The 24,637-nt window shown below is 43.9% G+C and overlaps 1 protein-coding gene across 11 annotated transcripts in view; it reads right to left on the bottom strand.

Moving 5' to 3' along the window:
* The window catches only part of SGSM2 (small G protein signaling modulator 2), a 63,708-nt gene that overhangs the window by 11,787 nt on the left and 27,284 nt on the right, over positions 1–24,637 (bottom strand). For 4 of the 11 annotated variants that reach the window (XR_008579836.1, XR_008579837.1, XM_054847107.1 and 1 more), the window contains exons 3-16: positions 22,573–22,735; positions 18,576–18,737; positions 15,933–16,000; positions 15,275–15,420; positions 14,709–14,843; positions 14,121–14,245; positions 13,030–13,097; positions 11,183–11,346; positions 10,520–10,649; positions 8,948–9,082; positions 5,419–5,569; positions 4,797–4,861; positions 4,198–4,343; positions 3,631–3,759 (exon numbers count right to left, since the gene is read on the bottom strand). Coding sequence is in view for 9 of the 11 variants with exons in the window: in XM_054847107.1 (XP_054703082.1) it covers positions 3,631–3,759; positions 4,198–4,343; positions 4,797–4,861; positions 5,419–5,569; positions 8,948–9,082; positions 10,520–10,649; positions 11,183–11,346; positions 13,030–13,097; positions 14,121–14,245; positions 14,709–14,843; positions 15,275–15,420; positions 15,933–16,000; positions 18,576–18,737; positions 22,573–22,735 (1,787 nt within the window). In the remaining 2 variants the exon portion in view is untranslated. The remainder of the gene's footprint in view (positions 1–3,630; positions 3,760–4,197; positions 4,344–4,796; positions 4,862–5,418; positions 5,570–8,947; positions 9,083–10,519; positions 10,650–11,182; positions 11,347–13,029; positions 13,098–14,120; positions 14,246–14,708; positions 14,844–15,274; positions 15,421–15,932; positions 16,001–18,575; positions 18,738–22,572; positions 22,736–24,637) is intronic. The other 7 variants (XM_054847108.1, XM_054847112.1, XM_054847115.1 and 4 more) reach the window with 5 other exon arrangements.

Here is a 24,637-nt window from a genome sequence, read left to right as displayed (position 1 = left end):
CAACAGCGCTTCGACATCGTTCAGGAAAGAACAAAAGATGTCACTGGCTTTCCTGTGAAACCTCACATAGGAGTCAGATCCAATCTGACAGAGCAATTGCTGCCTCTAACTGGATTATTCCTCATTTCATTACACTTCCTTCCCAACTCCTTCTCTACTCCAACTCTAACGTAGCCCTTGCAGCGAATCCCAGGGCACAGGTTTACAGACGTCAGCCTATACAGAATTAGGTGCTGGAAGAGACTCCCGAGCAGTAGAAATCCCATCTCACACAGCCCAGTCGCGTGGCTGCGCTGTGCGTGGCCAGATCCAACCGCTCCGGTTCCAATAGTAATAAAACCAGATTTTTGCCACTGCTGGCTTCCTCTGTTGAAAGACAGACACAGAAACGCCCCTTGAGCTATTAAGGGACATGTAGTAATTTTACTACTCTGTCACTTGTCAAGAGCTGAAGAGAAACCGCAATTGTGAGCCGGCTTCAGGCTCTGGACTCTCTGGCTGGAGCTGCTACCAGAGCATTCATGCTAAGAGCTGCAGGCTGTTTGTCACTGGAGGTAGCTGTAGAGTCATAAATCATAAGACACAACAGTTAGTGGAAGGCTGGAGGACAGCCACATTGGGAGTGCCCCAGATACTGATGGATGACTGCAAAAATATCATCAGAGGGCACAGATGATAAATCACCCATGATGACTTCAGTTAAGGACATGAGAAGTTTCTGATATGTGTAATGTTATGACTTCTCTCAACTCATCTGTTTAATGGACTCTTACGTTCAATGGTAAGCTTTAGACTCCAACAGCACCTTTCTTTGAGGAGTCGGTTATTTACTCTGTTATTTACTACAGGTGCTGAGCAGCTCATTAGGATTCCAGGTTTGGAGCACCCTGTGTTAGTATGGTACAAACTCGGGGGAAAACATTTCCTATGGGAACTTGCATTCTGCAGATCAGATCTTTTATACCTTGCAACATAACTTTATGAATTTATTGTAATTCCTATTGTACAAATGGACTGAAGTATTTATCTCTTATGTTCTAGCTGTATACATGTGTGTGCCCTTTGAAGCTGGGGCTAGAATCCAGGAGTCGTGGCTCCAGATCTCCCACTCTAAAAACTAAGTATCTGGGTCCTTTTTTCAGTTCCAGACATACCTTCTATTTCTACACACGGATCATAAATCTGATGGCTCACATACCTGTGGAGAACAGAGACAGCAAAATGCAATCTATACAAGAAACCTCCAATATCCTGTATTTCTTGAAAATTTGAGGTTAAAAAAAAAGGAATGGAGCACCAAATGCAAATGTAATAAATTCACACTGCGTCTGGAAGTGCTGCAGTTTAGCCAGCTCACTGCTGCTGAAGCTCTCAACCAAATTCCTAAGTCTTCTGAAGGGCCCTCCCTTTCTCACCCAGACAGTAAGAGTTAAGGAACCAGCCATGGTGCTCTAGACAGACTTCTCTCAACTTCTGCTGCATGCAAAAAAGGGGTGATTGAACAAATGCCCCTGTAGAACAGACGTACTTTGAGCAGGACTCCGGCAGTGTATCAGCCTGGCTGAGCATCTGGATTTGTTTCTCCTGCGAGGCAGTTTGCCTGGCCTCCAGGAGATGGGGCAACCAGCCGGACTTCTGCCTCAGTGGTTTCTGAGGTGCTTCGTCTTCTTCCAAGGCTGATGTCGTGGGAGGGCAGGAATTTACATTCTTGATGTACATACTATAACCATGTTAGACATTATGGAAAATGCTAAATATAAATACCTACAAAGATGACTGGAATCAGGGTAAAGAATCTGGATTGTGGCCCAGTTTGAACAGTTAAGGGGTTTATTTCTCCATCCGTGTTCAGAACTGGTTAATAAAGATTAGTGTGAGGAAAAACAAGTCAAATTGCTGTAGCAATTCTTAGTAAGAAGAATTCTGCTCATAAAGTGCCCAGTGTTTGCAGGATAGCTAATTTTTCTATCGCAAGGCTCTAGGTCAGGCCGCTCTTCTGATCTGCATGTGCTCACAGGGATATAAACTAATTGGGAGTTAGCAAATGCCAAATGTTTTGATATATAAACCACTCCCTACTCATTTAATCCAGAACAAGATCAGCTACTGCATGAGTGCTACCTCCCTGGCAATAACACAAACAGAAAAGCAGATTAACGTGTTAATTATATTCCAGGGCAAACCCCATTACTGTTCTAGACAGTTCAGCAAACATAATGTCAGTTAAAAGCAACATTTTACCCACATACAAATCCAGACCTTACCCCCAGGGCAGTGTCCTGCTGCAGTCCTATGGCTCTGCGAAGGAGAACATCCCTTTCCTCAACAGCCAAGGAGTAAGACTAGCAGCAGCGCTGGGGTTTGCAGTGGCAGAGGGTGCTCTGCTACACGCGAGCCCAGGGACCGCAGGAGACCATTACAATGGTGGCACCACCCGATCTGCTCATCACAGGAGGCCTACGCTTAAGTCCTTGCTCTGCACATGATCAGCTCTACAGCTGTGTTATAGAATGAACCTGGGGCTATTACGCGTCACGTGGGGGTAATATGTTAGCTTTGGCTCAGTAGTGCGATAAAAATGCCACACAGCACTCAAAACAGCAGCTACATTGATCAGATAAAGGCTGGCGTAGCCTAGCAGATGCTTACGGAGAGCATGTAGGAGTAAGGACCTGGAGTATTGCTGTATTTTTCTCAGCACTCTGCCTTACGATCACATCCACTTTCTGTTCAGTAAGCACGGCTGAGCAAAGGCATGACTGCCTGCCATTTCGCCCGGCTCTATCTGTTTGTTACCAGCCAGGTTTATTATCAAGGCACTCGCCCAGTAATTACAACAAATGAAGGCACTCAGCAAAGTAAAAAGTCGGTATTGCTATAAACAGATTAGTGAAGGGAGATAATATAACTAAGAGTTGGGCAAATTGTGGTTTCATTAATGGAAACTGTATACTTAATGCCAAGTTTCAGACTGCAAAATAAGGCTGTGACATAACCTAGGCAATTATTCACTGATCAATGTTAGCAGCAGCATGGGAGATATTAAGAGGAATAATGTCTCATCTGAAATTGCACCTTGTGTTTTACAGAGGCACATCTTAAGTCTAGCAAAAGCATAACGAATGTACAAATCAAACCTTCCTCTGGGTATTTTTAGCCTCTAGACAGTAACTCCAAGTGCACTTCAGAAGGTACTTCTGGGCTGCTTACGGCTCCAACAGAATTCCACACGTGCAAATGCAGTATCATGTAGATAAAGTAGTTATTTCAAAGAGCATTCTGAAGTATAACTCGGCCAACACACCACATAAAAGAGGGATGACTCAAATTACTATCCAAGTGTCAGTGTCTCCTTGTTTTGTGAGTGACAAACAGGATTTGTTCAGGGCAAGTGCATGTCACAGGCAGAGGCTGCATGCAGGTTTCCCAATGTCAATAAAAACCTCCCTTTTAGTGATTTTCAGACATAACGTGATATCATAATCCTCTACTAACATGTCACTCTTGTTTTCAGTAGCATTTTTCCCTTAGGAATATTGAAAAAGTAACAAAGACTAACACTTGTTTTTCTGAATGAAAACAAAACCTATTCTGCAAATGTACTTCAAACCCCCGGAAATCTGTGCTTACCTGGTCCATTTCCTTTTTGGCCATGCCGAATTTATAGTGACCCAACAAGAACGGCCATACTTCCTTTCGAATCTCATGCTGTACCCCACCGTAGTAAACTCTTCTTAGTAATTCCAGTTCCTTGTAATTCTACAGCAATCCGGAGAAAAAGGTATTGAAGGAAATACATCTTTATTTTCCTCAGGCATGCATACATACACTTATATCTATATAATGACAGTGAAACGTGTGCGTGACGCAAATTTTGCAACTTGATGCATGCCTTTACGGCCCCAGCTCAAATCCAGTCTAATGTAAGTTACCATATCTCCCATGAAAATAACTTTTAATAGACTAGAATCATCAGGAGAACAGTTGCTTTGATGTTAATTGATATCTTTGCCATCATCAGAGAAGCAAAGGATAAAAGGTATTGTGAGAACCAGCTCTCTCACTAGAAAGAAGTGATCCTGTGAAGACTAGAAAGCACCTTTAATGCTTCCTGGGGTCAGTTCTAAGGGATACCACGCTCCACGCAGCAGCGTACAGGAGCTAGTTTAATGATCGTAAAGGTATTCTGTTCCTTACCTTCTTGTCCTTCTGATACTTGCTCCAGACCTCTTTAGTCAGGCCTCCTGCAGCACTGGAGGGTTTGTCAGGTGGGATAATAGTGTGGTTCACGAGGGCAGAGAGGTGCGTTCGCACTGTTGACAAGTGGCGGCAGTAGGCAAGCCCTGCGGTTGGGGCAGGAGGAAGACTTTTATAAATGAGCGATCTACCTAATGTCAGCAGCCCCTTTTTGAAGATGAAGCTGTAACATTTTAAACCTGCCACTAATAATTCTATATGGACTAAACTTGCATTGTACTGTATAAGAATGAAGAATTACAACACAGCCAACGACTAAATAAATCTTACACAGAGTAGTAATATCTGAGTATTACATTACACTGTAAAAGTACATTCTGTCTTCACTAAGCATCAATTCTCCCATTGCTATGTGCAAAACCCACAAATAATGGAATTATGAAGCTATGATACTTGAGTCATGTCCACCCTACTGTCCTGTGGTGATCTGACTCACAAGAAGAAATTTGGGGTTGGACTGCTTTCTAAAACAAACATCACGTGTTTTTTAGCTGAGCACATGGACACCACAAGGGCTGGATATAAGACGCTTCACTTACATCCATAAAAGGCTCTGGAAACTATTTGCCTCTTCATGCTTTCACACAGCATCTTTAACGGCGTTCTGTGGAGACACGTTAACAGGAACACGATAGGTCACGGGGACAGACATCATCATGAATTTTATGCTGATCCCTATGACCTACACATAGCAATTCTTTCTCTGCACCAAGGTTTATTTAGCTAAAGGACAACAATAACGAGAAATTACACTTTATAAAGCATTTTCCCCACCAGCATTTTGGCCCAAAAGATTCACCCGGTGCATTTAGCTACAACTGCTGCAGGTGCATTGTGAAAGTCCTTGTCAAATTAGATGAATCGTTGCCCTTTGTTGTAATTGTTAATGACTTGTTAAAGAAAACGCTTCCAGAGCTGAGTTATATTAAACTAGACAAAAGAACTAGTTGCAATTTTTCTATCAAAATGTGACTTGAGAGTAGTTTAATACATTAGTTTTAATAAACTGAATTTCCTATTGTATAATTCCATTTTTTGTGTTAACAACTACTTGAAAACTGTTACTCTCTGTCTCTGGTGCTGCAACCAATAAAGCCTCCCTGCTTTTAACTGTGGCATGCACCAAGCCTCCCAGGCAAGCTCTCTGCACAACGTGCTTACCTATCGTGGATGCAGTTGCAGCAGCTGGGTATATCATAGGGAGAGCTGCCCGTGGAACAGGAGACACATGAGGAGCCTTGGCTGCAGTGCTCCAGCTGCCACGAAAGCAAGTTTGCCCCAAAGCCTTGCATCTCTATCATTTCGCTGGTGTCTAGGGGAAAAAAACAAACAAAACAGCAAGCCATCAACCTTTTTTCTTCTTTCCCCCTCTTCCTTCTGTGCATCCTGATGGCTTCATGCTTTACTTCTCAGCAGGCTCTGAACCTTAGTTCCAAAAAGGGGAGAGCACCGTCCTAGTGACCTCAGAAATAGCTCTCGGCACACCTAAACCAGCTGCATGCTGCGCACGGTCACTTCCCGTGAAGTCAGATCCCTTCACCATTTCCCCCTTTCTTGCCCATGCACATCCCGGTTCATGTTTCAAAAGAACAGAGAAAAGGCTGTTCTAGTAACATCTAAAAATGGTTGTTGTGTAATGCTACAGTAGAGACCATCTAATCTGACCTTCTATTTAATTCAGGTCTCAGAATTTCATTTTGCAGTTCCTGGAATCAGCCGTGTCACTGCTAGTCCAGCTAGAGTGAAAGTTTGAGCAGAAAAGAAATTAAAAGAAATAAAGAAAAATTGATTCAGTTATTTTCAAAGGATACTTCTTTCCCCCTTAAACCAGATCCTAAAATATTGAGCGCTGAAGGATAGTTCAAGTCCTACTAATGTCAACACTATAAGAGTAGGATTCTCTGCAGGAAAATGTGATCCAACAGTACAGTGCAGCTTCTTGAGTTATCCCTGCTCCACCAAATTTATTTGCCTTATTAACCAGCTTCAGGAAGACAACCCCAAAAAATCACCAGTTGCCTTCAGAAAGCTTGGCTTCAGCTCTCCAACTTTCCCAGCTGGCATTTCAGCTTGTGCATTTCTTGATTCATAATAAATAACTGGCCTTTCAGCTCACCCATGATTAAAATTAAGGCAAATGCCATAATACTGTATGTCACTAAAATTAACATTTGTAAGTAAAATCCAGTCCCCTGGGCCGTGCTTTTAAAACATACATTTGATGGGTGGTGGTAGGGGCAATTCCAAACCATCTCATGCATTTTAAATCAAGGTAGCATAAAGCATTTTAGTAGTGCCTATCAGAAAGTGGGCATAGGTGAGGAAGGAGTGGAGTAAAAACATTTGTTAACAGAAAAAGCACAGGCTCATGCGGAAGCAGTCATGTGTATTTCATTTCACAAAACAAAGTGTGATGCAAAAATGCTCTTCACCTTAATTCTTCAGGAAGGAGCTGAATGACCCAGTATTTATTGCAGCTTCTTATTGGGTTCAAATAAAAACCACTGGACAAACATTTTTAGATCATTATTTTTTGCCTCCCCTCTACAGACAAGAAAAGTGGGTTTTTCAGTTTTAATTTTTTATTTTATTTTTTAGAGAAACAAGGAAAGAACCCCACAGAACCTAAAGATTCAGATGAAAGGTACCTGAAGCAGTGAAGAATTAGAGTGAACAGCATCTTTTATTAATTGTAGTGGTGTTATCTGTAACTTCAGCTACATGCAAAAGTCGAGCATGTTGCAAAATGTAAAAGCAAATGGCTAGCAAACCTGCTACAACAGTGTTGTCATTATTGAATTGGGATGCTGCTGGAGAGACAACAGCCAATCCACTCTAGTTCAGCAAGAATCACTACTCAAACAGCAAACACATTCCTAACTACACCGTTACTGTCAAGATTAAATAAGCAAAAGCAGATATCTGACAGCTGTTTTAGTGGGATAACTTAAAACTTCCATCACCGGAAAAAGACTAAATTGTGTTTCTTACGCTTTAGATTGCACGTGTATGTGGCAGTGTTAGACCTTCGTCCTTTCCATTATCACCCACATCCAGACGTGATTAGTTAAGACACACAGAAACTTCCTGAAACGGTATCTTTTTCCAAGGGGAATGCTGTATTTTGGAGTTTCTTTCCACCCATATCTTCCAAGAACTCTGTATTAACTTGGGCTGGGCTTTATCAGTTTCTAGGGGCTACTACCTTGGGATAAGTGTGTGGGCAGCCTACAAGAAATGAGGAGGATCTCCCTGAACACACGTTCATACCCTAGCTAAACAGAACTTAAGCACTACTCAGAGATGCAGGGCAATTGCTGTCTCCTACAGTCAGACCAGACTAACATCCATTTGGAACTAAACTCATTGCTCCACTATTTAAAGGTATGAGCATCTTATCTGGAGTTAAGATACATTGGGTTTTTCTTAGGAAACAGAAATACCAGAAAAAGCGTGTTCATGCTAATGCACGAATAAAAAATATAGACAAGAGCCAAACTTGCAAGCAGTTGCTCTCCTTCCTCTGCAGATGTCAAACTTGACAGCTACTTTACAGCCTGGTAACAGAGACAATTCTGTTCTTGCTGACACACTCCAGTTATTAGGAAGAGGTAGAGGCTGCTGTTTTGATTATAACAGGAGGATGCCAGATTCGGCACACGCACTCAAGAGGTGTCGAGGCCCAAGTCTGTCGGTATTGAAGCTGTGCAGTAACTGGTAAGCCTGCAGGAGGGAGAGATTTCACACAGACCAGCGGAGAGGCCTCGACAACACCTGCCTGGCTTCTGAACAACTGCCAGCCTTGGAATCGGAGCAGTGCAGGAGGGGTTGGCCTGGGGGATGGATTAGTTTGTACACCGTTCAGCTTCCTCCTTTGAGGAAGCAAGGTCTTCTCAGAACTACGATACTAGGTCCTGAATGCCTGCCAATACATATGCTTCCTGAGAATACCACCTTAATACAGATGTTATTAATTGCTTTAGGAAAAGAATTAGATGACAAACTTTTGGAAGGTGGACAGTGTTGCAGGTGATGATCTCAAACCCACCTCACCTATGAATGCAAGAAGTGGAATGAAAGTACCTGACCATAGAAAGGTATTGCATCTCCGTACGATCTTCTCCGCAGACTTCTGCTACCTTACAGAGGCATCCGAAGTGTGGAACATGCACACTTGCCCCATCCCTGGGCTCAGACTGGAACTCACCACACTTCTGCCCTATTCTGCCTGCACAGGCACACTCCGTTTCTGACTCTGCCCAGCACATCACTGCTGTTGCTGTAATGGTTACCTCTGATCCTTCCTATACCAGGCTGCCTCCCCAGTCTGTTACGCTGTACGCAACTAACTCACAGAGGGAGAACACAAAGAACTATTATACTCCCCCTTCTCTTGTGAGAACATGCTCGAGTATCCAGCTTTCATGAAGGCAGGGGCAGGAAGCCCCTGGCAGGAGAGAAGGTTTGTCTGTTCAGCAGCACACACGCTCAAAGGAGAGGGAAGATGCTGTTGCTTCCGCTTCCCGTAGGTTGTGAGCATATTCCCAGCCTCTCTGCACAGTCAACTAAATCTCCAGATCTCATAGCGTGAGTGAAATGTTTCTCCCCGGAATAATGCCAACACTGTTGTATGCATCAGTGGAACGAGCTGCAATAGAGCTCTGGGACACAGGGGGAGGAGGATAAAAACCTTTCATCCTATTAGGAGCTGTGAGGTTCCGAGAGCAGATCATTGATAGCATTGCGTGTAGCTTATCTTCCTCCTCCTCGTCATCGTCAACAGAGGCAGAGCGGCTGGCAGCTAAGTGGTGGTAGTTAATAGTTACTGCTCAAAGAAAATAGTGAAAGAGGAGCATAAGAAGAGAGAACTCAATTCTGCGGGAAAGCTCAAAAGGACATGTTCAGCAAAGACAAAGGACTGGAATCCTGCCCTCTTCTTGAAGGCGCAGGCTCCTGTAAATGGGTATGAAAAACGAGTTTCTTACAGAAAAAAAGCATGCTCCACCAAACGCAGGCCAGCTTTTGACTGTGCACAGGATGTGTTCCCAGAGCACACATCACACCATGGCAATGAAGGAAAGTCCCAATGCCAGCCTGCAGTAGGTGAGTATGCTTTTTAGCAAAACTCCATGGGAATTCTGGGCTCCAACTAGCTTCTCTCCTTCACCGTGCCCCTAGCAATGGCCTCTCTTCCACTCTGAAACCTGTGCCAGCTGCAGCCGGACAGCAAACGCTCTGCTCCCCAGCTCTGGCACTGCAAACATGCAAGTACAGGCTTCCTCCTAAGGAAGCTCGAGGCAGGAGCCAGCTCGCTCTGCCTTGCACTCAACGGGCAGGTCTGTGCTGAATGTGCCCACCGAATCTGCAGCCCCCTGGATTCAGACAAAGGCTGAACGTGCTTTTGCTGGTGTGTGCATGAACTTACCTGTGCAAATCCAGAAGCCCTAATAAAGCATGGCCACCACTGTGGTTCAGTCCCCTGGGGTAAGGAGGGTTCAGGTGAGATTTCTGCTTTTTCAGCTGCAGTAAGCCCCAATATGAGCAGTAAATCCAAATCCCCTGTGAACTTTAGGGTCTGATCTTCCTGGGAAATTCTTGCTTCTTTGCCAAGGGGAATAAAACTGAACATGCTGTTTGAGAACTAGCTCAAATGCCTTCTCGCACGTAAGGAATTTGTATTCACTGATGACATGAGGTGGTTTGGTGCTTGGGAATTCATTTAGTTTCCTTGGAAGGGCCTTTATTTGTCCATTGTTAAGTTCTTGCTTCCAAGCCAGGAAACCTTAGCCCAGGGAGTTCTGGGGGTACTTTAAGAGTTGAGTTTATGTTTTTTTTTTTTTCTAACAACAACATTATAAGCAAGCAGCATGGCCAATAAAAATATCCTCACTTTGGGAGCAGAACTGCTCTTGGCTAGTCAAGCAATCTTTTTGCTTTTAGTCTCAGTTTGCAAGCCCAGGGGAGTATTTTGAAAACTTCCTCTGCAAAACACAGAGTAAATATAAATAAGATTCCCCACCTCAACTCCATTTCCACTAAGATAACAAGTCTCACTGCATTAAGGAAACCTACAGTAAGCTGTACCTGTTGATCACAATTATTACACAATGAAATTTTGCAATAGATTGGTTTTTTTCCCCTACAAAAACCTGGCTTGTCTGTTACCTTTGATTACTTCACAGGATATTACTTCAAGGTTTTCTTAGGGGTTTTTTTGACTGACTCTCTGGTTTTTTTAACAAAGCAGAACAAAGGCACTTACTGTTATCATGCTTGTGTCCTGGATAGATAATTCTGAACACATAGTCTGTTGAAGTGTCTTCAGCTGGCATTTCCTCTAGGTCCACTGATTTGTTGCTGTTCCGTTTTCGAAGCTTTGGAAATACCTTACCCTAGAGAAAATAATGATTCCGTACATTCAGCTACCAATGACTAAGAGCACAGCAAACTAAGAACTTCAGACATTTGGCATCTTAAAACTAAACCTTCAACGCTGGGAGGAGGTGAGGGAGGAAACAACAGAGGAATTGTACGCAGCAGGTGGTTCAGGGGTACTTAACACAACTTTTCTGTGTACTTAAACCACAGCTTTTTCTTGTAATCCATGGGAGCTGGGCACCAGCTTCTTCAATAATCCAAGCCTCTGACAGCAAGCATGTCCCTGTCCATTTGAGTCCCAGTCCCTATCGTTTGGATTCATATTTTGATACAATAGCAGATTCCGGTTTATTGCTAAATGTGGCAATGAAGGTATGAACAATTTTTATAGACTATCTGTATAAGAATCAAATTGGACTAAGTGGAGTTACTTTGCCTCCCACTTTGCTCTCCAGCTGCTTTACAATAACACTGTGGAGCAGGATGCTGGTTGAACAAAGACATTGAGCTCAGCCCCAACACAAGAGCTCATCAGAAAAGGTAATACCTTGCCCTGTTGGGACCAAAGTGGTGGTTCCAGCTGACCACGAGGCAGAAGACCATTCTCCAGACAGGAAAGAAATGCGAGGAGGTGGCCTCCTTGGGGAAAGTGCAGCGGAGGTCTCTGAGTTCCATCCTGACTCACCAGGACTAATGTCCATCTGCTTTCTGCTGCAAAGGAGGACAAGGGGAGTCCACACTTGTTACATCAGAACCTCTATTTGTTGCTCTTACTTTCACAGTAAGTTTTATTTATGAGCATCTCTAAGTAGATAAATAAACCTCCAAGTTACAGTGCAACCTAAGGATTATCTCAGTCCTCTAGTCCTAAAGAAGCTCAAAATACAGGCAAACTCTGACAGGCCTCATGCAGAAACATTTAAAGTGATTCTGAACACTAATATAATAAATAATTAAGTCTCTGGTGTATGACATAACTTAACAAAGGACCTACAATTTAGAATGAAACCCAACCTAACGGGTATAATCAGAGGCTGTCAGCTTTATTTGTGTAAGAATTGGCAAGTCACATTCCCCATTGTAAGTTTTGCTCATCTATCTTCACCATCACTAGAAATTTAGCACAAATAAGGAAAACCACCCTGGGCTCTGGATACTCTTTTAAGCATAATAATCTGCATCTTGTACAATTTTCAAAAGAATAGAAGTGAATTAGGTTCGTCATTTCCTTTTCCAAAACTGAATGACTGAGGGATCTGGAGCCACCTGGGTAGAGCGGGATGTGTTCCACAACACAGCTGGGCAAGTTCCAGTCTGGTAGCTAGGTGCTGTGCACGTGTCTGTCATCTTGTGCAAACAACAAAAGTCATGTTGTGTGTATGCCTGACACCTGTTACTGAACCAGCTTTCTCAGCGAAGAACAACAAAGGCTGTCCCATTTCACGTCTGTCATTTAATTCCCCTTGTCCGAAGGAACTGCCACAAAGCGGAGTGGGGATGCGTCTGGCCGGTCAGTGAAATACTGGGCAGGCACGAAGTCTCCTGGGGAAGCTGATCGAAGCGAGGCAAACGGACCTGAATGAATGCTGCAATTGTCATCCTCTGCCAGCTAGGATTCTGGATTTTAACACTCATCCCCATACGTCCATAACACATTAGAAGCGTTAATGACACTGAGGGAGGAGAAGTGATCATTCAAGTGATTCTCCTGCTTATGCACTTTAAAGCACTATACATAAACTGTCTTCTAAACCAGGCTCTTAGTTCAAAAGGTTCTTCAATTGTAACTCAAATCTGACTCCAAACAAAATTTCTAAAAGTTCTTTGCTTTGTGATTTTGACTTAAAGCTTGTGGTAAGGAAAAGCAGCGGGAGAGACATTTTGTTTCAGATTCCTCTCCCTGCATTGAGCAGAATGGGCTACTGAGAACTGGATGGTCAGAGGGTGGCCAAGGTTGGCCCTGGTTACATGCACCCCCTTCCCACAGGCTGGTGATCCCACTAGAGACACAGGTGACAGACCTGCTTTCCCCCCTGCCCTCTCCTTTCTTGTAATGGTCCAGGGATGGAGTGTCACGCTGAACAGAGCCAAAGCTGCTATATTTAATACCTGCTGCTGACAGTTTCCCATCAGTGCTGTTCTACACAAATGACTCGGAAAAAACACAGCACACAGGAAAACCGAAGAGCACAGAAAGCAGTTGACAACTGGAGCAGCGTTAGGCAGAGGAGTTCTTACCAGGCCTTTCAGTGGAGACATCTGAAGAAGAAAAATGGTCTGCCTCCTTTTGCAATAAACCCCTAACAGGCACCATATAAAATGCAGCAGCAGTAACATTCACCTGGCAGAAAGGGGCTTTGGGAGCACCCCCATGAGAAGAAGGTTTTTGCTTACGTTGCTGATGGCAGTGAATGCAGACGATCTGGCTGAGCGGCACTATTAATGCGTAGTCCCAGTAAACACTAATAGGGAAGGAAAAAGTGCAGGAAACATTATTTTTTTTTTCCCCCCATATTCAGGAGTGCTTGCAGTTCCAAGCACCCAATAAAAAGACTCTGCTAAGCTAATAACTGCTTATTAAATTGGGTCAATTAAGGTAAATTTAATAGTCAAGTAAAAGGCAGAGGAACTAGTTCTCCACAGTGGATGCACCTGGCAGCAGCCTTTCCATAACCTCCCTCCCCCCCAATACCAGGGTACAACAATGCTCTGGCTAAGGTTAAAACGCCCAGGGCACAGACTTCATCAAGGTCTTGTCATTGGGGTTCAGGACAGCCAGGTTCGTTCTGTCTTGCACATGTGATTTATGGGCAGCAGCAAGTAAATCCACTGGGGCTTAAGCTTACAGATTAAACACTGGAAACAGCTCTGAATCCTTCTGAGAACAACCTTGATAGAATTTAGCAATAAAAGCAAGGGTAGAGGGCTTCATTAAAGTTCATTAAAATACACGTGAAGTTTTAGAAAAAGAATGGAATGGATTAAGCATTCGAGAGCACTGTTCTGGGGTTGAAGGAAGCATTCCCTGAGGAGACATACCTGCCTGGCTCAAGTACCTGTCTTTCCATTGAAGCAGAAGGCCAAATTAGATGAATAACTGATCTAACGAAAGACAATGACATTCAGGTCTCTCTTGTGAGGCTGAAATTAGCCATGCTAGCCAAGTGATTTGTGACCCTCTGAAGGGAGGTACTGGAATTGTAATGATGGAAGTTAGTGTGGAGCCTTTTCTCCTGAACACTTGGAAAAGTGGGCTTTTGTGTTCCTTTTGAAAGGCCTTATATTCAAGTGCATTACAGGACCTTTGGAAAGTTGCTTAATCCGTGGCAAAACAGGAACGGAACCCAAGCTGCCTGACACCTCAAGTGATGCACTATTCAGAAGCCCTTCAATTAAATCAGCCTTGTTACACATGTCATATTATCAAGTGTATAGGAAATAAACGCCATGAATGCCTCTGACCTTTTCCTGAATGCAATGACTACCTTTTCTCCAGCTCTGAATCTCCAAGTGTTCCATTCATCAGCTGATTCGGAGTCCATTTTAAAGTCAAACTCTCTGCTGACTGATGAAGGGAGAGATACCCAGGAATCGCCTCCAAGTCGTCTTTCTGTTCACAGAAGCAAAAGACAGACAGTCCAGGTGACACAGTGCACAACTATAATTGTCATTTTTCTCATCAATTGTCTCCCTGTGCCCCACAAGTTCCAGAGCAGTGCATTATCTAGGAACTGCCAAGGGAAACCTTAACACCAAAAGTACTGGTATTTAATGCTGCTATTTAGAAAGAGGGGAAAAAACACAGTACAGTCACTGGGTTTATGAAATACAGTGCCATATGCCTGTTCCTACCTATAGGAACAGTTCACATTGGTCAGGCAGTGAAAAGCATTCGTCACATCTTAATCTACCTCAGCATAATAGAGTCAAGGGGGAAGGCAGCACTGGCCTGAGGACAAGACACTAAGCGAGTCCTTGACAAGCCTGGGTTATATCCTTACCTTTACTACTGACTTCTCAGGTCACAGCCAGGCAGCAGCTGTGTGCATTGGCCCAAAACTCTTCGTACTCACCGGCTGGACCAGGACATTGTTTTTTCCATACAAAAGGTGTGTTCGGGAATTCTGGTGCAAAGACTCCACGTACTCTCTTGCTGAAGCAGCAAAGCGATCTTCTGACGTGCTCCCACTTGAATGCCGTTTCCGGATCTAGTGCACACACATAAACACAGTCAGGGCAGATCACGTAGGACAGGAATGACCGTACTTGCAGGCCAATAAACCAGGAACAATTCCATCTACACCCATCTCTGTAGAGTGGAACTTCTTTCTGGAGCGAGGAGACCTTGCAGAGAAATGACTCGGGCTCTTACCCCTGGCCAAGGCAGCTCATCATTTCTTGAGAACTACCTGGTCAGATCAAAAGTGTCAAAAGCCACAGAATTTAGTCCTGGATCTCAAACTTTTCTACATACAGATAAAGAGGACATTTGGGCCCAAATGGACTTCTAATCTGTGATAAAGGCTCCGTTTCAGAAGAGAAAAGAAAGGTGGTTCTAAGTTCAGATTTCTCCCTGCTGGGGTTGTTTTTCTGTTAACCTGTGCCTTAACTCAGAAACAGCTACACAGTAAATACCTACTCCCAGGGCCGGGCGCTTCGAAGGAGAGTCTTGGCGGCCATGCACTCCATGAATCCGGTGTCGCTGAACAAGCTCATCTGCTGAAGGGTCAGTCCAATAGTGATCAGCTGTTTTTAGCTTGGTGTACTCCAGAGCGCAGGGTCCAACTAAGAAAACAGCCCAGGAGAGAAACCTTCTGAGTTGGTTCAGAAACATACTTAGTCTTATCCTGCTGGCCAAGTACTGAAAGCAAGATTTCTTTCTCAAGCTAAGTCAATAGTAATAATCACTTAATGATCCTACAGGATCAGCCCATAATATAGACAATACATATAACAACGTACCAGGTCCTATTATCTAGGGCTGTATAAAAACATTCCTGTAGAACACAATACTCTGCCATAGCAGCATTAGCAGTTACAATCTGCTAGCAAGCATTCAGTAAAAAGCCATTCCCGTTCTGTTCTTAGATCCAACCAATAATTAATAATAAAAACAGATGATTGGTGTCTACTGGTCTCATAAGCAACAAAACAACACCATCTATGTTGCTCTATTAGAAATAGTTAAACTACATGCTAGAGAGAAAAATCACCTTTTGTAACACCATCATAATACAAAATGTTTTAAGAAACAATTCAATTTCTTTAGCATAAGAAGTCACTTTGCAAGAACTTACCTAGGAGAGAAGCCAGTATCGGGCCACAAACAGGATCTGCCAGTAAAGCTTCTTTTTCATAATATTTACTAGGAATAAAAGATCAGAGATCAGTTAAAAACACTGGCTGTTATTTTGTAACAGTGGGTTGATAAGAAAACGGCGTATCTAAACAGCTAGAGATAGGACCAAAGGGATCCAAACCCCATATATGTCCTGACCAGGCAGAGGAAGAGCAGTTGCTAGGATGACCTAGAAATCACCGATGCATGCATCTCCTCTAAAAGCTCTAATGGAGCTCGACTGGCTCACCTACTGATCTCGTAAAGAAGAAATGTTGTGTTGGGGTTGCAGGTAAAGAAGGCTTTTACAACATGGTGTGTCCTGAACTAGTTTTAAAGATCATTAAAATATACCACAGGAAGGCTATGGAGAAATTCATTTGGCCTGTTTTAGACATCTGGTTTAGAATTAGATCATTTCCTAAACTGTATAGTAACATCAACTATATCTCCGTGGAGCATAAAGGGAGCCCAGAACAACCAGCTCAATAAACCTACACTCCAGACTTCTATAGATAACAAGATGACCACCACCCTACTTGTCATCTCCACATTCTGCCCCGACCAGCTGTGTAATCTCAGGCAAGTCACTTCCTCTCGGTATGCTCATTCTGCCTCATCTATTTTTGAACTGAGCTCTTGAGAGGCAGGAGCCTGCCTTTTGCTAAATGTGTTTACCCAGTATATTTGATCTGGGGCTTTGGGCACTAATGCAATATGGAGACAAACAATAACTCTCTGCAAGCAATTTTGTCAGTTTTCCACAGAGACCAAAAGATCCACACATTCTTAAACATCTCTTCCATCTGCGAGGAATAATCTTGAAACACTGTCAAGAACAATGAACTACTACAAATAGTAGCTCTTGCAATGACCCCAAAGTCTTCCCATCACAGCAGGCAAAGCTGACTTACAAAACCACATAGCCAAAAAAAATCAAACCACCCAAATTTCTTGAACTGTCCTTATCCTCTGCTGTCTCTTCCACTAGATGGGGCTCAACTCTAACCCATCTTCTCTTCCTCAAGAACAGAACTGACTGAAGGACTTAAACATGGAGCATTTGAGCAGGAATGTCACAAAGTGCATGGAAACAAGCCTTATGAAGAGGGTCGTTTTATTCACTAAGTCCGGTTCTCAAAATCACACACCTGCAATTAAGGACCTGATCCTAACTCATTTGAACAGATGGAGACAGCAGTAAGATGAACATCTACAATACATAGTAATGGAACAAGTGAGACTGGACTCTCTTGTCACGTCTGCAGGTGAATGATGTGGAAAAAGAAATTAAAAATCTTTGTATCCATGTATCAGCAGACATACTGATACATTGGACTAAAATGCTTGCATTACCGATGTCTCTGGGGCACAGCCAACCCTCCCACCGTCTCTTCCGCACACAGCTCCTAAAACAAACTGGATTAGATATCCCAGAGCAACAGTTCTCTTTGAACAGCACAAAGACCTTTCTTCCACTCTCTTTCTTTTTAGTGGCAAGATAGATCATGAAAATAAAGCATATGACAAGGAAAACAGTAATGCAAACTTGGAAAATACTGTGAAAATAAGTTCCTCTGCCCTAGCTCTCTTCCTTGTTCAGACCCATGGGCTTTGGACAGCCTAGAATGTGTCCCCCCAGTGCAGAATTACCCGAGCACCTCAGAGAACAAATCTCAATGGCAGTGAGCACAGATGTACTGTTCTGGGACCACATCAAGCTTTAGGGTTCCTACCTTTCTCTTCTTATGGGAAATTGTCCTCCATGTGCCCCGTAATTCTTCTTTATCAGTTATGTGAGGGTAGGAAGGTTTCTTGGGAAACCAAAGCTAATGCTTGACAGTAGGAAGTGATGATAGAATATGTGACAGAATAAGGAGGACTTGTCTCTTCCTCTTAAAAAAAGTCCCTGTGGATTACATCCATAAAGCATTGATGCTCTTCTCTAGTTTTGCAAGGGAAGATGCACTTTACACAAAATTTGAATTTTCTAAAAAGGAAACATGATTACAAGAACCTTTTTCCACAGCCCTAAGGGTTTATGTCATTAACTCCTGTTCTAAACTCATTTCCCCTTCTTTTACTTACAAAGGGCATTTTCTTCCCTGACATCCTGAAATTTCAAAGGATTATTTTTAACTAATGTAAGTGAATTAAGCACTCCTGACCTCTTAGAAGACATTTCTATTCCACTAAGTCGCTGAGATCTGGGTCCCATTAGAATCTGGCACCTAATACCTACTGAAATCTAAGGTGCCTAAGCAAGTGGAAAGGACCAGGGCTTCACATGCTTCTGAATGCTTTATGGTAGCACTGTTCAATATTGCCAACTTTAGAAAAAAGAAGTCCTTAATAAACTGCAAGTTAGCTTTTTAGCTGATTTCTGGGAAGCTGTATGGCTGTTAACATCTTTTTAAGTCTGAAACACATCAATGATTCAAAACAAAAGTACAATTTCTTCCAGATGTCCGTATATCCGGTTTTCTTCCTACCAGAAGTTTGCATCACATCAGTTTGCTGAAGACTTTTGATGAAATCCCTTGTTGCAGATACCTACACACATCAGTCCAACAAACCCCTGTGCTTCTGATTCTTTCCTTACCTGCAGTTATCAACAATATACTGCACAATTTTGTCGAGCACTTTCTCAATCAATGCTGTCCGAACCCATATGTGTTTGATGGCCTGAGGTGTCAGGACAGGCGCTTTGCTTGTGGTTGATCCCTGCCTCTTGAGGGGCTCCTGCCCATTTGCCTGGTTTTTCCTGCAAAAGGAAATAAAGTAAAAGCAGTCAGAATTCAGACTCTTCTTCTCACAGAAAGCTCTCCAGTGAAAGACCGCATGGAGAGGTGTCGGAATACACAACATGTGTCTGACAAAACATGTATCTGTATATAGCTGTCTACGTGACTGGACTAGCCCTCACTACCACTGGGGTGCGGAGTTTTAGTCAGTCCATCATCAGGGATTTTCTGAAAATCGTGGCTCTAATGACTTAGGCTGCCTCAGTTCTGAGTTACAAATAGAAGTCTGTAAAGATTATCTAATTCACAGACAGATGCTCAACAAGCTCTAAAAAAAGCCCCCAAACAGGCCTATATTAGGTATCTCAGGCTAGGTAGTCACCTACCAAAAATATCTTTTCTACTTCTGAAGCTCTAGGAAAAGCCCAACATTTGAGCTCCTCCACAACTCCCACATACTAGGCTGGAAGGGATAGGCTGTATATCCACTGCAGACCATACAATCCAAAAGAATGAAAACCCAACAAAATGCAAAGTGTAGCAGAAAATAAGTAGCACCTGATGAACAGAAGTTTACTTCTTATCAAAGCAAGCTTCACACTGAGTTGAAAAAGCCACAGGGAGGATGGTAAAAAGAAGATTCTTGTCTCCCTGCTCTGTCTGGTACCGCCAGGCTGAAACTGGCCATGACCCCAGGAAGGCACACGGCTGTTTCAGCATGAGATATTCCCACTGAGACCCCAAGCATCGGAGTAGGATTTGAGATAAGACAGGCAGAGCTTTTCCAGGGACCTCCTGCCATACCATCATCAGGCAATCCTTGGGCACAGGCCCATCTTTTCCTTCTCTCTGTAAAGCACCATATATAGCTGTAGCACAGTCTGTGCTAGCGTCTTGGCAGTGAGATCCTATCTCCTACCACCTACAGAATGACAACAAGACAACTAAGAGATAAGCAACATCAAACTGAGAAACTAGAAGTACAGCAAATGAGCATCCAAAGCCAGCTGGGAGCTTGCTTACAGCCCAGACCCCCTGCTTGTTCCTACAGCATAAGCCAGCACAGCAACAGGTCCACCTCAGAAACGGGGAGCTTAATGCTGCCTTTCAGCAGCAGGATGGCAAGCTGGCTATACAAAACAGAATCGCTTCCCAAGCGTGGCTGTCAACAAGAACGCGGGGGCTGCTCAGCACGGTGGTCTCTGCACCACGTGGGAAGTTGTCATTCCTTTCTGTGGAGTCCTCTGCTGCCCAGAAAATCTATTTGAGCCCAGTCCAGTGAGGGACAGTGGCAAACTGTGGGGAGATGTTTTGCCACAGGAACAGGACAGTACTTCTCTCTCAGACCCCAGTATGCCATGCCACTGCACGGCTTCACATGGTGGGAGCTGGAATTTGCATCACGCCAAGAAGCAGTTTTCTTATCCATGCTGGGTGTCCTGCCGCAGCGAGCATCCACCTCTCAGCCACTGAGTACTGGTGTCCAAAATACATTTTCATACTGACAACACTCCCTTCACTCCTTTGGTGGTACTGACACAAATTATCACTTGTCACTGTTGAGATAATTAATGGCCTAAACAGATTTGGAACCACAGACTGATTCTGAAGCTGAATGTGCTGTCTAGAGCTTTTCAGTTTCTAAAAGGTGACCCACAAAAAGGAAAATGGGTCTGTTCTCTCCATTTCTCTTTCCGGCTGCCTAGCAAAGTAGCTGAAACGTGCATTTCTGTTCCCTTCCTCCCTCCCCGTGAGCTTTGCCTGCGGCACGAGTTATGTAAGACAAGATGACAACACCGCTCCATACTGAATACCTAACAGGCAGCAACAAGTCACAATGCACAATTTTATAAGGTGGTACCAGCCATGCCGTGTCCCCCGTGACAGCACTGGTGGGGCACTGCCCTGCACCCTCTCCTCCTAAAATACATAATGCCACTACGCTGCGTGTCCATGGCGTAGCTCGGGGTGAAGCTGTGCCAGCCCTGCCACAGCACGCGATGACATCTCGTGATGGGCCCATACTCCTGCTTCAGGTAATACTGCGCAGGTGCAGAAGGGTACAGAGCTGAGCACAGGGAGAGCTTCCTACTTCTGCACGGTACTGCAGGTTTGCCTTGGCTCTCCATCCACTGCATGGGGCCAGCAGTGGAAGACAAACCCCCTTAATCTCTTTCCCAGCAAATCCGCCCCTTAAAACAGCAGAAAAAAAGGTGCAGTTTTGTCCTAATGAGAAGAGAAACCCTGATGTCTTCAACAATGTGCAGTAGAAAACCCATGTTCTCAGATGATCCTGTTCTTTGATAGCCCTCAGGTCCCGTTTCAGGAAAGTGTTCAAAGACTAAATAGAATAGTTGGGGGCTGTCTTGAGTGAGGTCTGCAATTCCTCTCTGCCTTTACACAGCCCCTGGTCCTCCATTAGGCCATGTGACAGCCCCAAGTCAATGCATACACAGGACACCACTAACATCAGAGGAATTCAAGTGTGTTTAATCGCACCCTCAACAGGGGCTTTCTTAAGCCGCAGGCTCAGGAGCAATTAGACTGCTACAGCACCCCTGTCTCATTTTATACATTCAACGAAGCGAGTCCACCCCCTGCAGTATCTCGTAATGGAGTCTCTTTGCTGTGCATATTTTCTACAGCACTTAAAATCTGTGGTTGTTAATAGCTGAAAAACACATAAAATTGAGCTGAGAAACCACAGAATTTAAGTTCATTTGCTCCTTTCTGTTAGAGGACACAGCCAAAGGTCTCTCGTGGTTAGAGTAGGGTTCACGTGGGCTCTTAAGTGAGGGGAAAGGCTGGGCAGCTCTCAGTAGAAAGCATCCTTTCCCCCCAACATTTAAAAAACTAAAATTAATGAAATCCCAGTCTACATCAGTAGGCACACAATTAAAAAATCTATCAAAAAAGTACCTATTAAAAGCTACATAGCAAAGTCTGATAATTAGAAGTCTAACAAAGATAAATGCCAGAAAATTACAGAGAAATTTAAGTATAAGTGTTTATTTAAACAATGTTAATAACTGAAGACTTCAATGCCACACATTGAAGTCAAGCTCTCTTGACAAAGTCCTTCGTACAGCAAGTTAATCAAGAGGTTAAAAATTCCTGCAATGTGCAAAGACCTCTTAAGGCTTAGCAGTGCCACTGCACTACCATCTAAAACAGAAGAAAAAGTCTCCTGTCCTGAGTTTACAATACCAGACGCTCATCTCACAGGCTCCTGGACTGTGATTCAGTCAGCAGAACCACATGGAAAACTGTAATTGCACTACTCACCACTAGCAAGAAGTTTAAGACTTTCAGCAGTCTCAAGCTGACTCCAGCACAAATTCAGTTGTGCTCAAGTCCAGGGTATACTTAGCTGCTTCCCTACAGTAAGTGTCTCACTGCTGACCGCCTCTTCTTGAGTTCATCCTTCCTCCTATCGTTCTTTGTATCCATTAACTATTTCTACCATATTACCCACAAATCTTCCATTCCTGGTCTTGGCACCCACATCCCTTCCCACCAACGGTCCAAAGTGGTCCACCATACCCTGACTGCAAGCACTCTCTAAAATCACCACTTATTGTTCACTTCTGTTGCTTTGTGTGGGCTGGACGTGCTGATCCACTATACTGAGAAGCAAAACGAAACACCAGAGACCCAGTTCCCAGCCTCTACCCCTTTACTAGCTGTCAGCTTGATCTAACAAAAACATTTGCCTTATAGTTACAGACACCAAAGAGACAAAGCTTTAAGAAATGTGGCCAAGACAGACCCCTTTGCATTTACCAAGCAGCCTCTGTAGCCTCACTGTGCTGCATACACCCCATGAATTTTGCTGACAAGCAGACCCAGCCTCACCTGCTTTCTACCTGCTGCTGCAGTTCCTGCACTTTCTTGCATACGTCTCCAGCTATTGCATACGTCTTGCCAACTTTGGTGAAGAGCGCGGCCACCTTGTCAGTCCGCAGGAAGCCAGCAGCCCTGCGCTTCAGCATGTGCAGGAGGCACGCTTCCACAACACCTGCAAGAAAAGGGAGGAGACAAAGTTATGGGCACTGCTGTCCTTCGGTCTTCTCTGCTGTGAATGCCATCCACTAACACCCACCGGTCACGCGTGGAGTCAACAGAATGGGACAGGAGAGACAGAAAGACAGATTAGATCTCAAAATCAGAGGATGCAAGTGTGTGTCTGACCCGCAACAAGTTACAGATAACCTCCACACAGAAATGAACCAAAGGACTGAAACATCTCCCAGTATTTTCACCCCATTTTACACACGTCACTGTGTAAGAATTCCTGATTCTACTGAAAATGAAGCCAAAGGCAAAACCTCTTCTCAACTCCTCATGGCAGAACCAGGTCCCCCAACTCAAGATATAATGAGCTAGAAATCTGCTTTTACTGATGGTCTCTGCTTTGAGCAGAAGGTCCTATTTATCTTTGTGAGCTGCTGCATTCATTTCTCCCACTTGTATGTCTCCATATGGTCTGGCATTCACAACGAAAAGGACTAATTGGAGGTCACGCTTCCCTGTTATTTGCTACTCATTTCTAATGTCACGTTGTAGGAATATTAGCACTGGTCTGTGAAGAATGATGCAGGCAAGAAGGCATCTCATGTCGGTTATAGAGTTCAGGTTCAAACCTGAACCAATATCTGAATGTGAGAAATTGCTGTATTGAACCAACTACTGGCACGCAGTCCATTGCTGCGTATCGTTTAATCTATCTAGCGACCACACAGCTTTCATTGCCACAGGATCCTGATTTGCAGAAACAGGGTAGATCAAGTCATCCTTTTATTTCTGCTTATTAAAATATTAACTCTTCATGTCCCAAATGAAAGTGAAATACTTTCATTATGCCACCTCTCATTGGAAATAGGTATGAAAATAACAACAAAAGTCTACCAACTCCCTCCCCCTCGGTTGCCTTATGTATTCCATTCTCTGTGAAAAAAGCATGAGCCACATGCAAATGTTACTATCGCATTGGTTAACACGACTGGGAAGGAACTCGGATGCAATGAGACTGCGGTATACATGGAAATCTGTGGGACAGGTAAGGCTATGTATCAGGACAGTTAAAGCTGCTTTTATTATGTGTTTCACTGTTTAAAATGGCATGTTCAAGACAAAAATCACAAACTGCTCCTGGAGTACTGCTGCCTGCAGGTCTCTCATTACGTGGTGACTAATACAAAACTTAGAGAAACGAGGAGGCCGGGGGAGGAGAGAGATGTACGAGAATCAAAGCCAGAGCTACACTTTATAGAACACTTATAACCCACAAGCATCGGAGTCCAGCTAGGTCACAGCTGAGCTGGTGGATTTTTTTGGGATTGTGTGCGTGTGTTTTGGTTTAATATTCCTGAACTCTGAAACAAGTCTCATTGAGGGAAACGCACGTTTGAGTTGGCTGGGTGGAGAAGAGCACTCGGTTGTTTTACCGTGTTAATAAGACCACGTTATCAAACACAGCAGCACGACGGCCGGCTGGAAACAGACTCTGCTGGGAAGTGGTACCACGATGATGCCTTCCACTCACCTAGATTATGGGAAAGGCACTTTCTGGTGAAAACAGGGAAGATAGGAGACTTCTAACATCAGCCCACGCAGTCCTCCCTCTCTTCCTTCACTTTAGGAATAAATAACAGTGAACTTAAACATCACCACCGGACATTTCAGTTCACTCTCCACAGCTTGCAGCTGCTCCAGGCTCTCTGTGTATTCACATTCTTCTCAGGTACACTGGGTTTGTCACCTCAAACACAATTACAAATAGCTAGGCCTGTAACGAGCTTCCGCCACCACTCAGATAGACTCTCTGATTTGATTAACGCACCTTAATCGAGTTATGTTGTGGACATCCATGTTCCAGCCTAGAACATTCTCCAAGCGCCAGGGGCAAGCTCCTAGAAGA

Source organism: Grus americana, chromosome 19 (assembly GCF_028858705.1).
Source record: "Grus americana isolate bGruAme1 chromosome 19, bGruAme1.mat, whole genome shotgun sequence".
Taxonomy (NCBI): domain Eukaryota; kingdom Metazoa; phylum Chordata; class Aves; order Gruiformes; family Gruidae; genus Grus; species Grus americana.
Note: the sequence above shows the minus strand (reverse complement) of the source record. Positions and strands in the feature narration are given on the sequence as shown.